Below are 15477 nucleotides of genomic sequence, written 5' to 3' on the forward strand. Positions count from 1 at the left end.
ATGTTGGATGGTTGCAGAGCATGTCTGAATGTTCCGGATTCCTGGTTTGCTTTGTCCTAGAACTCAGAGCATGTTTTTTGTTCACAGCTCTTCGTACTTAGTAAAACTTGTTATTTTCGATGGTTGCAGTAGCACCTAAGCCGTCATCATTTGACGCTTATTATTACGGTGTCTTGAACGTCTTGTTAATTGTATCGATCTCTGGTAGTATTAGAACTTTACTTCCGTTCCATCCTGCTACCTAAATTTTCTTTAGTTTGTGCATGGTTATTGTGCACCAATGGCATTGTTGAGATGAGATATTCAGTCTTGTTCATATTCTTTGAGGAAAGGCATTTTTAGTCGTTGAAATCGCTACTCTGCATCTCTTCTTCCATAGGATGATAATTTGATCTCCGTGTTGTTCAGCGTACAATCTGGCCGTAACTAGTAAGCTGAACCCGCTCGCTCTTTGTGTGAACATGTTTTGTCAGGCGCACTTGCATAGACTGATATAGTTACTTGAGTGTCGATATGCTCGAAGAAAGAACCTCTGGTCGCCTGTTGGGAGTAGCCAATGCCTTTATTTCCTACCGTTTTTCGTGATGGAATTTTATTCTTTCTTTTTGGGTAGAAACGAGTTCAAGATGTGCTCAATCTCCTAATTGTTTTCCCCACTTCCCATTGGGAGGAGATCCATCTCGCTCCTGGAGATGCGTTGATCCCTCTTTGAGATGGGTTCGCGGAAGACGGTGGGGGCGATTCTTCTGTGTATGCAATGGTGTGCGCTGCGGGTCTGCTGAACTGATTGCGCTTCTCACCCGCCAATGAGTAGCTTGGGAAGACACTTAGTTTTTAGATGATGTGCGTTGGTGTGAGATCAGGGTGCTGATCCTGTTCTTAGTCACCCCTTCATCGTTCTTCTAGATTTAGCGAGTTTTCGCTAGGAAGGTGGCTTCGAGTTGATCTTTGTATTTTCGTTTTGTGAATAACCTGATAAGGATGTGTGGATGCAGAGGCTGGAGCGATACTCCCATTTAAGAAAAAGACTAGCACAAACTTGAATTACCACAGATTAGTACCACTAAGTATCTTTGCTGCTCGCACATATCTTAGCTAAATACTGCTTTAATGTTTCTTCTAGCGAGGTTTTTCATTATGTTCCGAATTACATCCGAGAACCTTGTGTATTGATGTGATCTAATCAATAAAGAGCTGTTTTGTGTAAAAAAAAAGTATCTTGCTGCTCAACGATTCAACCATCTATGTCTCTAGCTGCTCAAGTGAGCAAAAGAACCATCTTGTTTGTTCCACCAGCTATGTATATTGCGTACGTGTGCTACTGCTGCATACAGCGTTAGCCTTCACTACGGGAAAAACAGCCGCTGCCGTGCAGCGTTTCAATACCGTGAGCCGCCGCACGGCAAAGAAATCATTGCCGTGCGCAGCAAGCAGCACGTGCGCACGGCAACGACAATCCGCACGGCAACATCTGAGAGCAGCGCACGGCAATGAAGGCAAGCACGGCAAAGACAGAAGCGGCGCACGGCAAAGAATCAAATCACGGCAAAGTACAAGGAAACCTCACGGCAAAGAAAGGAAGACGGCAAAGTCCCTACGTGCCTCACGGCAAAGAAACCATGCACGGCAAAGGCCCTGGGCATTACCGTGGCTCGCCCCTTTGCCGTGCGGACAGGTTAGTTGCACGGCAAAGGCACCTTTGCCGTGCGTTCCCTTCTTTGTCGTGCGCCAATATAATTTTTTTTGTTTTTCTTTCTATTTTATTTCATCTAATACTTATATTTATTTGTTAATTAATTTTTCTTTTTATGACTATTTATTAGACAATGTGCAATACAAAATTACTCTCCATATATGTTCATCCCCCACATATATCACGGTTTCGGAGCAACCCGCGGTTCGGAAAATCTTTTAAGTGTTATCGCCCAACGGTGAGGAAGGTCACACCGGGGAGCTACTTTTGCACCATTACACCTTGCACCACACTTTGACACATAGCATAGGCCCACATGCAAGATTTGGTGGGGTTTCGGTGCTCCGGCGGTCGTTCTCCCCCTCCCCCCCCCCCAAAACAGCGGTATGCGTGCCCCGGCGGGTCTACCCCCTAGATTTCTCCGCGCGAGGGTGCACCAATATACGTTTTCATTCTTTTAGGTTTGTTTAGGACATATACACATGGAGAACCAAGATTGGGACCCTTTGGCACATACACCCGCAGCTCGAGCCATTATCACACGATCGACGGTGAGCCTGATCTACTGGTTAGGGTTCGGCGTAGGGTTAGGGCTAGGGTTTAGGGTTTAGGGGAGCTACTTTTGCACCATTACATCTTGCACCACACTTTGACACATAGCTTAGGCCCACATGCAAGATTTGGTGGGGTTCCGGTGCTCCGGCGGTCGTTCTCCCCCTCCCCCCCCCAAAACATCGGTATGCGTGCCCCGGCGGGTCTACCCCCCTAGATTTCTCCACGCGAGGGTGCACCAATGTACTTTTTCATTCTTTTAGGTTTGTTTAGGACATATACACATGGAGAACCAAGATTGGGACCCTTTGGCACATATACCCGCAGCTCGAGCCATTGTCACACGATCGAGGGTGTGCCTGATCTACTGGTTAGTGTTAGGTGTAGGGTTAGAGCTAGGGTTTAGGGGGTAGGGCTAGGGTTTAGTTTAAAGGTAAGTATTTATGGTTAGGTATAGGTTTAGGGTTTAGGGTTAGGGTTAGGGTTAGGGTTTATGATGCATGGTTCTGCAGCTCCGGTGTCGTGGTTTAGGGGTTTAGAGGGGTTTAGGGCTCGAAGCCTCCCCAGTTTAGGGTTTAGGGTTTAGGGGAGCTACTTTTGCACCATTACACCTTACACCACACTTTGACACATATCATAGGCCCACATGCAAGATTTGGTGGGGTTCCGGTGCTCCGGCGGTCGTTCTCCCCCTCCTCCCCCAAAACAGCGGAACGTGTGCCCCGGTGGGTCTACCCCCCTAGATTTCTCCGCGCGAGGGTGCACCAATGTACTTTTTCATTCTTTTAGGTTTGTTTAGGACATATACACATGGAGAACCAAGATTGGGACCCTTTGGCACATACACCCGCAGCTCTAGCCATTATCACACGATCGACGGTGAGCCTGATCTACTGGTTAGGGTTCGACGGTGAGCCTGATCTATGTCGCCTGGGAGGTCCTGGAGGGTCTGCTGCAAAGGCCTTTGCCGTGCGGGCTAGCCTTCTGCCGCACGGCAAAGCTACGGCACGGCACAGAAACAGCGCACGGCAACGTTGCCACGCACGACAAAGGAGGAGCCGCACGGCAATGTCACCGCGCACGGCAAAGTCCCGCACGCACGGCAACGCTCTGCCGCACGGCAAAGTATCGCACGCACGGCAACGAATAGGGCACACGACAACGGTCTTTGCCGTGCAGATAAGCGGTGCGCACGGCAACGTTGCCTTTGCCGTCGCTCGCTTTGCCGGGCAGCCTTTGCCGTGCGTGCACGCAAGGCAAAGCCTTTGCCGTGCGTATAGCGGCCTTTGCCGTGCAAAGTGCCGCACGGCAACGTCAGTCTTTCCCGTAGTGCTTTAAGCATCAACACAACTCAAGCCTACGTACGTGACACCGCCCAACGAAGTACTACGGGATACTACTCGCTGAACCGAAAAATCCTCAACCTATTGGAACACAAGGACCGCGAGACCTAATTGTTTTCCCCACGTACTCCCCATCGATAATAGGAGATCGATCTCGCTCGCCGTCGCCGGGCTTTGCTCCTTGCGCCGTGGCTTCCAGTTCCAGCTCTCCTCGTCGCCGTGCCCCCTATACGGCTTGACCCCCGCCCCCGGTCATCCAGCGTCGCCGGCTCACTCCCTTTTCAGTTGATCGAACCCGACCATGCCGGACAGGAGAGGCGCCACCCTGCTGGAGGACCTACCCGAGGAGATCATCGACAAGATCCTCGTCCGGCTGACGTCCAAGGACGTCGGACGCTGCCGCGCCGTCAGCACGTCGTGGCGCAGCGCCACCTCCACTCCCGAATTCATGCTCCAACACCACCGCCGCCAGCCGTCGCTCCCTCTCATCTATGGCCTGGAGATGCTCGTCGCCTTCGGTGCTGGCGCGCTCTGGCCATTCCTTCCAGACACCAAACACCGTCACGAGATTCACTTCAGAGGCGCCTGCGACGGCCTCCTCGTCGTCTCCTGGAGATCCCGATCCTACGTCTGCAACCCGGTCATCCGCACGCGCGTTCTCCTGCCACAGCCTCAGCCTTGCCAAGACGTGACAATGGGTTTCGCAGGGAAGCACATCCACAACGTCATAATCGGCTTCTACCGGCACCATCCAACCAGAGAACACCGGGTGCTATGTGTCGTCTCACAACACTATTATGATTATAAATACAGCCTATATATCCTCACGGTAGGATGCGACACGCCGAGGCGCGTCGAAGTCAGACTGCCAACAACGTCAGAGACCGGTACCATGGAACATAAGCTACTTGCCGTGTTGTGCGGTTCGAACCATTTTCCAGTAGTCGACCATGGCAACCTGCACTGGCATCCCTACTGCAGCAGAGACGCGACGGGTGTAGATGGACAAATCATCGTGTTCGACACAGAAGCCGAGTCGTTCCGGTGGATGGGCTGCCCTGACCAGCAGATCTACGATCTGAAGTTGTTCAGCATAAAGGGGAGCCTTGCTTTGGCGGGTTGCTCTCGTTGCACTTACGTCCTCAATGTCTGGGTGATGCAGGATTACGAGGCTGAACTCTGGGCTTTCAAGTACATGGTTGACTTATCAGTGATGGAGGCATCAAGACAACTTCATCTAACTTCTTTCCAAAAGGAAAAGGAAAAGGAAAAGGAAAAGGAAAGGCCACTTTATTTGACCGGGAAATGGATCCATGACGTGGCTGCTCAATGAGCGCGAGCTTCTGATCATGTGTAATCGAAATCATTTGCTGCGCTGCGACATTGATGGCAATTTCATAGGAATGGTGGACATTGGGAACAGTCAATATTGTATCAAGCTTACTCAGCTTCACCTCAAAGAGAGCATTATTCCAGCCCCGTACCATGGGATGAAAGGAGTAGACGATAAGGAGGAGCCATTCTCCATGGAGCATGCCTGAATGTTCAGGGCTCCTGGTTTGCGCTGCCCTTGCACTCAGAGCGTGTCTTTTGTTCTTGGCTCATCTTACTTATAAACACTGGATTAGGACTGTCATTTTGGATGGTTGCAGTAGCACCTAAGCTTTCATCATTTGATGCTTTCTTAAGGTGTATTGAACGTCTTATTAATTGTATTGCTATATGATATTACAACTTTACTAACGTTCCTTCCCGCTACCCAAATTTTCTTTACTTTTGACATGGTTAAGGCACACTCATGGCATCGTTAAGACGAGATATTCAGTCTTGTTCATGCTCTTTGAAGGTATTTTTAACCATGGAAATTGTTAACTCTGGATCTCCTTAGTCATAGGCTGTTTGTTTGATCCCTGCTGCTTAGTGTGCAATATGGCCGTAACTAGTAAGCTAAACCCGCACGCTCTTTGTGTGAAGACGCTTTGCCAGGCACACTTGCATAGCTTTGTGTCTTGGGTAGAAACGAGTTCAAGATGTGCTCTGGATGGTTGATAGTTAGCCCACCTGACTGGCAAATATTTGTTTGCTTTCATGTGGTCAAGTTCATGTCTTGATCATATGGAAAGACGGTTTCAGTGATGACATGTTGTCCATCTCGACTGCTTCTATCGACAGAAAACAGAAAGTATGCGAGTCTGCAGCATTGACCTGTTTTTTCCTCTCACCTCCAGGACAAACGCCAACCATAACTGAATGAACCACGCATATGTGCCGATTACATATGGTTTTCTCTCTAATATGCCCACTCGTAATGATATTTCTGAAACTTGTTAAATGCAGAACAATTAGATATCAGAATATGATCACTCACAATGCACATAAATACTTGTATGCTTTGCCTATCGAAGCAGTTTTCACTATATGACCTTCGATGGACATGTTATGAGGTCGCCTATGGAAGCAGTTTTCACTATGTGTTCGTCTTGTTGTATTGAGCAGGACTTCGATCGGTGAACACCAAGGAACAGATGACGCAAGGGACAAAGAAACTCATGAAGATGGCATGCGAGATCTCGAAGAAAAGGCATTTGGACCCAGAGGCTCCGAGTGCCATGGTTGGCAATTGATGGGCAAACTCTTTCCTAGAGCTCTTTTGAAGCTGACTGTGCTTTTGGCTGATGGGTGATGGTTTGGATTCCTAGTAGCAACTTATGTGACCCTTTCTGTTCTCCTTCCTGTGTGGTTGTGCTGTAATCCTGTGAAATTTTAAAAGTAGGCTTAGGTGGTAACAGGTTTTCTCGCCATAGCGACATTTCTTGACTTCGAAGATGTCGCAGTAGGTTTCATGTTAGTGCCCCAGCTCGCTTCTCTTACCTAACAACACAACTGAATTCAAGTTACAAAGCAATAGCTCACAGATCATCCTGATTCCGAATCATGCACGCCTATAAGAGCTAATCACCTCAGTAACAGCAACTGAAAAAAAACATGAAGTCAACAGCTAAGCCGACTGATCAAACAAACTAAAGTGACTATGAAACCCCGATGGCACAAAACATGAACCCAAACCACAAACAAGTCAAACCTACAGTCCTGCGACCAGCAGTAAAAATGGGGTAAAAAGTTCAAGAAAAGTAAGCACCCAGGAGAAGGTCCCTATCAAAAAATATCCCCCTAAATCCAGGTTGACAACTTGCCTTCCATAAAACATCTGCATAGTTCTTCATAACCACTAGAAAAGGGTTTTTTTCAATGACAAGAAAGGCACAAAGCAACATAGAAACAACTAGCCAGGGAACTTGCATAGTTCAATGTGGATGCTTGCACATGATAATACAGACTGTACAAGTCCATATTAGCCCATATTTATGATTCAGCACATAGGAAGCAATCTGATGTAACAAAAGCAAGACAAGATTACCTAGAGAATACTATCCCATATATGCATAATACTGTTACTTCCAGCCACATTACATCCTCTACTGCTTCGTCTTCATGTTCTTATTCTGATTGGACACAAGCTTGGCAACAAACTCGTTCAAAACAGAGGGATGCGTCGAAATCATATGATACCAGCCATCAGTCGCCATTACTTTATCCAAGCATTCAGGAGATTGGGCTTCAATAAACTTGAAGCACGCCTCCTTCAATCTTTGGCAGTGGTGCTGCTCAGCTAGAGCAAGAGTGGGCGCAACCGAGGTCACACCTATGTGCTTGGCCAAGTGCTTTTCACATAAGAACTTGAGCTGTTGGATATCATATCTGTCTGCCGCTACAAACAAGTCTTGCAGCCACGTTACATGCTCTGTTGCTTCCTCTTCTTGTCCTTCCTCGACTTCTGGGGTTTCATCCTTTTCTTCTCCTTCGACGGATTGTGTTTCGTCCTCCATCTTAGGAAATGAGTCTGAGTAGACGAAGCTAAGCAAAGCCGCAAAGACTTTTGCTTCCATGTCTTTGATCTGTATGGCACTGGACGTAACACCCTCTGTCATGGGGCCAAAGAGCTGTGCCCTGAAAACTTTAGATCGGGCTGCAAGCACGCACCGGTGTGCAGGGAACATCTCGCCGCTGACCTCAAAAGTCACATCAGAACCCAGCTTATCTTGAAGTAGAAATTTAAAATGTTGGCCTATGTCAGACACGGTGTCCTGGGTGTTGAGATCATTGCAAACCATGATATCACACCGGATGGTGATACAATCAGCCTTTAGATGAGCAGATCGTTCAAGCGCATCTCTCTTCATAAACTTCATGCAGCCCCAGCAACGATGTTCGATGGAAAAGCTTCGTGTTTCACGTGCACGAATGTACATTGGCTTTTGATACTCAACCTGGTCAATGAAGCTAAACTGGAACTTCGCCTCCACAGACTCTTCCATTTCGTCATGGTCATCGTCGCTGTCATCGTCAAGGCAAAGATCGAGAGAAATGAAGTCAGCACAACTCGGGTCGCCACCATTAGGATAGCAGTGGATGCACCACTGATGACCTCCTACCATGAAAGGCCCAGACCAGATTTTGTTGCCATTGGGTAAATCTTGTACGGCACGCGAGTATTCTTTTACCACAAGCAGGTGGTACCCGCTGTCTGTGCCGGCGTCGACAGCAGGTGTGATGTGCGCCTTGCTGGCGGCTGGTATGAAGCAATCCTCGCTGCCGGTTACCATAGATATACCGGCAAACGAGGACATGATGAAATCTGCGATTCGATCTAAATTCCAGTCACCATTCACGTTCCAAGCTCAGAGCTGAGATGGTTGAGGTGAGTGGGTAAACCTGGTCACCTCCAGCTTCTTGAACCGGCGGCCGCACGGAGACTTGCTGCACCGCACGCGCCGGCTGTTCGATTCTCACCGGAATCAGAGAGCGCAGCGCAGCAGCCTGGCCATTTCACGGAGAGTTAGGTTTCGGCTGTCTATAAGGATTCATTTGTACTAGCATAACGTGTGTGCTCTTGTAACAAAATTCTATCAACATTTGTTAATACAATGCTACTCTACAAATCAGGAACAGTGGGATATATCAGTGCTAGGCTAGCTCACAGTGTGATACTATATCAGTGCGATGTGCCATACATAGCAGAACAAAACACCAAACGGGAGGGCGGCACCTCACCGGGGGAGAGAGCGTCTGGGGTGGGCTTGGGGAGATCGGTGGGATAGGCTGCTCGGGCTGGAGAATCTCGTCCGGCGGGAGGAAGTGTTCAGGCTGGAGGCGGAGGCGGAAGCGGGCGAGCTTGCAGACGATTACGGGCTGGAGGCGGAGGCGAGCGAGCGAGCTTGCAGACGATTCCGGGCTGGAGGCGCGCGGCCGAGCTCTGTGGAGGGGAATATGGCTGGAGGCGGAGAACCTGTTCAGCTACCGCTTGAACCGGCGGCCGGACGGAGAGAAAGATTCACTCGCCGCGCCGCCCGCCGGCGTCGATTCTCCCCGGAAAATCAGAGTGCCCGGCGGCTGGTATGTGCAGCCTTTGCTAGGGCTTTCCAGAGAGAATACTTGGGCTTTTTGAGGCCACAACCTGAAAGCCCATTAACGGTGCTGTACTGTTTGGGCAAAGCCTGATAGCTATTTGAGCGACGGCATTTTTAATAACTTTTTTTTTTGCTTTTCTGGATCTCTTCATTCATCAGCTGTCTGTTTTATCTCTGCTGTTCAGTGTGCGATTTGGTCGTGATTTTTTTTTGAGGCTACACCCGCTCGCTATTTGCGTGAACATGTTTTGTCAAGCATGCTTTGCATAATTGCATTTGTATTACGGCACTGGATTAGCACGGTTGTTACTTGGGTGCTTTTATGACTGAAGAAAGAACCTTGATAATTTTGGCATGTGTTGGCAATACTGCCATGGGTTTTATTTCCTTGCGTTTTTCATGTTCAGAGGTTTGACATTTTTGTGTGTAGAAATGACCTGAACATGTGCCTTCCTGGACTGGAGCAAGGTAAATCTGCTGGGTTGCTCATGGACCTTTGCCTGGATAAAGATTTGTAACTTAATTACATGGTGATAGTTTGACCGTCCAGTTGGGCAATACCCAATACTACCATGTTGTTAACCTTATGCTTTGAAGAATTGCAACTTAATTAGTACATACATGGGCACTTTAAAACAACCTTGTCGTGATGCATGGCTGTGACAGATAAGATAGTCTCCAGCACAGAATCCAAGTCGAGCCCCATACATTACTTACTTATAACCTTATGCTTTGAACAATTGCAACTTAATTAGTATATGATGACACTTTGAATCAACCTGGTCGTGATGCATGGATGTGGCAGACAATATAGTTTCCAGCAAATCCAAGTCGAGCCCCATAACATTACTTACTTATAAGCTTAGAATCAGACAATCCATGTCTAGCTGCTCAAGTTAGCAAAAGAACCATCTTGTTCTCCAACAGCTACTACGGCTACTACAATTACATACAGCCCAAGCAGGGCAGCAGAACTAGGCCTAAAGATCAGCAATACTAGGTAGCTACACTACACTACACACCATAACATACCATACAGTCGGGCGAACATAGTATACACAAGTTGTAGAGAGACGTGGATGCACGGGAGCGGCAGCCTCTGATCATATGCAAGCCCCAAGCGAGTAGAAGTCGCACCCCAGATCATCACCAAAGGCATTGTCGTCCTTCTCCTGCACATGCATAAGCAAAATTGTTGTCAGACAAGTTGCTTACAATGAGATTATGATAAACAAAAATGGATTGCTAGCTTCAAGAAACTGGTTTTGTTCCTTAAGATGGATGATACACTGAATGGAGAGAAATAAGTTGCATTACCACTTTGATCATGGAATTGAGAAGACCGTCGAAACTGCAGGTGCTAGAGCTGAGCTCGGTTTGCAGCCTCGGAATGCTTGATTCCGAGGCATTCCTTGCCATCGAAGTATCTCCTGACAAGAGGAAATCGATCTTCGCTTGTGGAACAACCGGTGAAGCATTTGCACTTATCTGTCCAAACATTCTGGCACCGTGACCGATATTTATGCTGCAGTTGTTCGACCTCTGGCTCATGGAATGATGAGCACCAACATTACTTGTAAGTTGAGACGAACTCCATACAAGCTTTGGATCAAGTAGACTATCTGCACTACTTTCATCCGCCTTCTGTCTAAAGTTGTTCCCACTTCCAAAGCTCCAGTACTTTTGCTCGGTGTCTGGAGACAAATGTATCGTGCCACCAAAAGAGCTGGCTCCCACTTTGCTACCTCTTGCTACCGTGAGGTCATTGGTTGGACGGAAACTTGCTGAGAATGCGTCACCCAATCTTGTTGCACCATTATTGTTGAATGGACCATGCACTGGCAGCCTGCTCCCAGAAAATCCACATAAAGGAAGAGCACCCTGCTGGGATACACGAGACTCCAATGGATCAGAAGAAGCTCCAACGGCACCTTCGAGAAGTTCTAAACTTGCAGGCGGAGCTCGAATTGACGGCTGGATGGCTACTTTGGCTTGTGTGCACTCCACTTGATCTTGAGGCAGTAATGTACTGCTCGTGACACTTCGGAGCGTGCTAGGCATGCCTTTAACCAGGCTATTGCCACAAAGGATGGCGGACAGATCACCGTTGTCTTCATTCATCCACTTCTGTTGCAGTTGGGCCTGCCCAAGCGATGTGGCTAAACCTTGTGCCAGTTTCCCATGCTGGTTTCCTTGTAGGCTAAGATGGTACTTATTTGCATCACCAATGGAATTATTTGTTGTGGAACTGACACTGCCAGTATGAATTGATCTGCCCTGTATCACAACTGCTGCCTGATTGTTTCTAGGACTACTTAGCCCATGTGCACTGAAAGATGATAGAGCTGCAGGAGATGTGAATGCTTGATAACCCTGGAGCCCTTCAAATGCATCCATGCGCAGAAAGGGGTCTCTGCCTCCCAAAGCAGCAACGATGCCAGCTTGTTGTGATGCCACAGCACTTAACCGTCGGAGATAAAGCCTATATTTCTGCATGTACACAAGCAAACGGTTAGACTTGTGAAGTAGGTTATAAGGAGCACTTAACTGTGATTGCACATCTAGCCTTTAGTTTGTTTCGAAGTGAGATATAGAACCATTATAGAGCTAAATTCTAGTTCACCATACTCATGCTTGCTGAATCTTATTAAAAGGTCTAGAGAAGTGCTACACAAAAAGTCCCTTTATCCAGCTCTTACCTGATTACTCATTTACTTGTTTCAGGACTTGTTCCAGAAACTTGCAGTTTTTACAGTGAAAAAATACAAACTTGTTTTTTCACACTCCAGCTTTAATATCGACATTAGAAGTGTGGGAGCGGTGCTTTCTTTCAGCACAAACTTAAATAATGTTAATCGGTCAGCATAATATATGGTAGTATCCTGTACCATTTGCATAATGAACATTTGCAGGATATACAATGCCTAGTGCGAAATAGATCAAAACTATCTATTGGCTATAACTTGTTGTATGCACTTCTACCTTTAATACCTAGCTGCTGGCTGCAGTACAGAGATTTACATTTGGCTGTATTGGACGGACAAGGTACTGATCTTCTGATAACTACAAGAAAGTAAATAAAGTGCCTTGCCTGTAGGTGACTTGCAACATTTTCCCTAGTGAGTTTCTCAACATTCATGAGCTCAAGTATTCTTTTTGGCACAGCTTCTGCATAAACAGAAAATGATGGTGAGTACCATGAGTTACTCTACGCAAATAACGACACAAAAGGAAAGTACTGATAAGTTCTTACTGTCAATTCCAAGATGGTTGACAGCAGCAACAAATTTTCTATGCAGTTCAACTGACCAAACAACTCTTGGCCTCTTTGGAGCTGAAGGGTCATCGTTGTCTTGACCATTGCTGTCCTCATCTTCATCTTCCTCCTCGCTATGGTATTCCTTCCTCTTCTTGATGGGCCTCCCACTTTGGTCAGGCGACCCACATGTAACTTGGCCGTATGCATAGTCAGAATCTGCACTTAGTGGCTTATTGCACTCTTCGTAGGTATCAAGAGTAACACACTCACGGGTACTGAATTTCCTCCTGACAACATGCTGCCAGATATTCCTAAGCTCTTCAATCCGGACAGGTTTTAGGAGATAGTCACAGGCACCATGAGTTATCCCTTTCATGACAGTCTTTGTTTCTCCATTCACCGATAAAACTGCATGGAAAATAGTTGGTTAGCATTAACGTTTTCCCCTTTTCCCCAATTAGAAAGCACAGAGCATAGGATTATGTGTGCAGAATTGATACTATGTATCTAAAAGAATATCGATCTGACGATCTTTGTATATACTTTGCACAGGTGCCTCCTTGGTTGCTATTGCCAAGAACAGTAAGAATTATACAGCTGTGAGATAGATAAAATGTGGAACTTACTAATGACAGGGAGGTCCATTTCAAGCCCCACCAGCTCAAGAAGCTTAAAGCCGTCCATGTCTGGCATGTGGACATCACTGATAACTAGATCAAACATCTCCCTGTTCTCCCGCAGCATCCTGAGCGCGATAACAGCCTGGTTCGTCGTCGTCACTAGGAAAACAGTACAGGTTACTCTTCGAAGCAAATAACAGTAAAAAACAGAAATGATCTTGTACATTTTGCATGGCGAAATTGCATCCAAAGCCCAAACTGATGCAGCATGCATTTGTTTATACTCCAGATAAACAGTGGAAACATAAATTCAGATCATACAATTGAATGGATGTATCCAACAAGAGTACGCAACATGCAGCATTTATACTACATGATAGTACATCAAATCTACTTTTGAGCTGTGACAACCACCAGCAACATTTTCACTGGCAGTCCTAGACACTGAGGAACAGGCGAAATTCTGAAACAGAATAACTGAAATTGACTACTCCTGACGCAGTGCCTGGCTCCCACATACACAGATAAAATCACAGCATGGAGCTGCAAGTAAGATTTCTCACCGTGATACTGGCAGCGGCGCAGGAGGGTCTCGAGCACCTTGAGGCACACGGGGTCGTCGTCGACGGCGAGTACCCGCATGCCGACGGGGAACTGGTCCCTCCCCGCCCCCGCCACGCCGTTCCTCTCCTCCGTCCTCATGAGAAGACAAGCCTTCCCAATTCGCAGGAAGAGAACCAAGAACAGGCACCAGCGCCTCACAAGCGAGAAGCAAGAAACGAATTTTGCCTACAAGTTGCTAGTGGCACTGGCGCTAGTCCCCAACCAAGAGACCAAGAATCCCCAATCGAGCCAATTGCGGGGGCTAGCGGCACCGACGAGGCGCTGCGACGTGGACGGGGGAGGTGGCTTGGACCCGAGGCCTCCCAATCCCCAGCAAGGAAGGAAAGAAAACCTACCACCACCCGACCCAACCTTAGCTGAAAAGAGAAAGAAAGAAGCAGCTGGTGGATTTGGACCTGGGGATGGACGGATGGGGCTTCAGGACCAAACCCACCACCACCACCGCACCACCATCATTATTGGAGCGGAGGTGTGAGAAAGCAAGAAGGGGGGCCGGGGAGTTGGACGGCAAAAGGAGCGGAGACGGCGACCGCTGGAGACGACCAGACAACCAACCAACCAATCCTGCACCTCCCTCGCCTCGATCACAGGCTCGAACAAGCTGATCTCTCTGCCGCGGAGATGGGGAGTTGTTCGGAGGGGGCAGGAAGAGCGGTTCTCGTGGTTGGGGAAGAGATGGGGAGGGATTGTCTGAGAGGGGGCATGGCCGCCCATGGCCATGGATATAGCTCGGGTCAAAACAGTGGTGGCGTCAGGCATGGATACAACAGAGGGTGGGGCCCACCAGCCTCCGAGCTGATAATTACAGGTGTGGACGTGATCCTCTGTAGCGCACAACAGTAGGCCTGCTGTGTTTTGAGATGCTTTGATGCTGTTCTTTTTTTTTTCCTTTTGCCAAGAAGTTTGATTTTGAGCATTTGATGGGTGTTCGGGAAATTTTATTTTAAGTTCTTTTTTTAGAATGCTAAGTTTGTTTCTTTGCATTGTCTAGGTTATTTGATAGGTTTCGATGTACTACTATGTACCAAGATTTGTTTTCCACAAAAAACTATATATGGCCATGGTCAGCCCCTTTGAAAATTTTCCATTAGGTCAAAATGTATCCTCATGTACATCGAAACTGTAGGAGATGGCTCAAGGCCGGCAGCCGATAGAGAAATAATCACATGCCAATAGACGAAAACAACAGACACGCAGACAAAAAGGAAGATAGCATAGCCAAGAACGATGACCGACAAGTAGATAATAAAGAGGAAGCGAAACAAAGGAGAGATTAGCACAAAACCGAAACAAAACCTTTTTCCATGGTAACTTCCACAACACAAGGGCACTCCACCACCATAGCCAACTACATATGACATGGGACGTGTCAACTCTAGAGAAACTCTGTTGAAGTTAACAACAAGACAAGAGAGGACCTCCCACCCTCATAAGGGGTGTGACGCTTCTATAGACACAACTTCAAATCCATGTGAAAAGCTAGCCCACCGAAGTGTGTCGATTGCACGAATGAAGAGGGACAATGACGAGGGCCGCAATGGCAAAAAAGCATGGGGGGGGGGGGGGGAGTTATCCCATGGAGTACCACAAAGAGCCATTGTCATGTTCGGCGCACTTTGGCAAGAAAATCATAACCCCCACGGCACCATTCGTCTAATTGACCTTGCCGCCACCATTACGATGCATTTCTAAAAAGAAATGGAAAGTGGACACGATTTGGTGGCTAAAATGGAGGGTCACAAATCAGCTCGCAATTCTTGCAGTGTATTAGAAGAGCACCGTAGCGGAGCAGATCAAGGCCCAAAACTAGATCTAAGTAGAAGCTGTATTTTGAGGAGGGAAGAATCGGTGGTCTGAGCACCACACAACGGGACAACCTCACCATGTTGGAGCCATTTAGACTTTGCATGTAGCTAGC

General features: G+C 47.5%; 2 protein-coding genes and 1 pseudogene across 4 annotated transcripts; 1 reads left to right on the forward strand and 2 right to left on the reverse strand.

Annotated features, from left to right (window-relative positions):
* Positions 1 to 3889: 3889 nt before the first annotated feature.
* On the forward strand, positions 3890 to 5129 carry LOC127309100 (F-box protein At5g18160-like; annotated as a pseudogene).
* A 1760-nt stretch (positions 5130 to 6889) lies between these two features.
* LOC127305135 (BTB/POZ and MATH domain-containing protein 2) lies at positions 6890 to 9038 on the reverse strand. 3 transcript variants are annotated; one of them, XM_051335512.1, is made up of 3 exons: positions 8701 to 9038; positions 8362 to 8466; positions 6890 to 8284 (listed from the first exon to the last, which is right to left on the reverse strand). In XM_051335512.1, exon 3 carries the CDS (start codon positions 8274 to 8276, stop codon positions 7065 to 7067), a length of 1212 nt encoding a protein of 403 aa, XP_051191472.1. In that variant the 5' UTR covers positions 8277 to 8284; positions 8362 to 8466; positions 8701 to 9038; the 3' UTR covers positions 6890 to 7064. The 3 variants fall into 3 exon arrangements, with proteins under 3 accessions (XP_051191472.1, XP_051191473.1, XP_051191471.1); XM_051335513.1 differs by having other exon boundaries at positions 6890 to 8296; XM_051335511.1 differs by having other exon boundaries at positions 6890 to 8466.
* An 832-nt stretch (positions 9039 to 9870) lies between these two features.
* LOC127305136 (two-component response regulator ORR23) lies at positions 9871 to 14291 on the reverse strand. Its single transcript, XM_051335514.1, has 6 exons — positions 13499 to 14291; positions 12942 to 13094; positions 12310 to 12723; positions 12154 to 12224; positions 10374 to 11552; positions 9871 to 10228 (listed from the first exon to the last, which is right to left on the reverse strand). The coding sequence occupies exons 1-6, from the start codon at positions 13635 to 13637 to the stop codon at positions 10160 to 10162; spliced, it is 2025 nt and encodes a 674-aa protein (XP_051191474.1). The 5' UTR covers positions 13638 to 14291; the 3' UTR covers positions 9871 to 10159.
* Positions 14292 to 15477: the final 1186 nt, after the last annotated feature.

This window comes from Lolium perenne, chromosome 6 (assembly GCF_019359855.2).
Source record: "Lolium perenne isolate Kyuss_39 chromosome 6, Kyuss_2.0, whole genome shotgun sequence".
Classification (NCBI taxonomy): domain Eukaryota; kingdom Viridiplantae; phylum Streptophyta; class Magnoliopsida; order Poales; family Poaceae; genus Lolium; species Lolium perenne.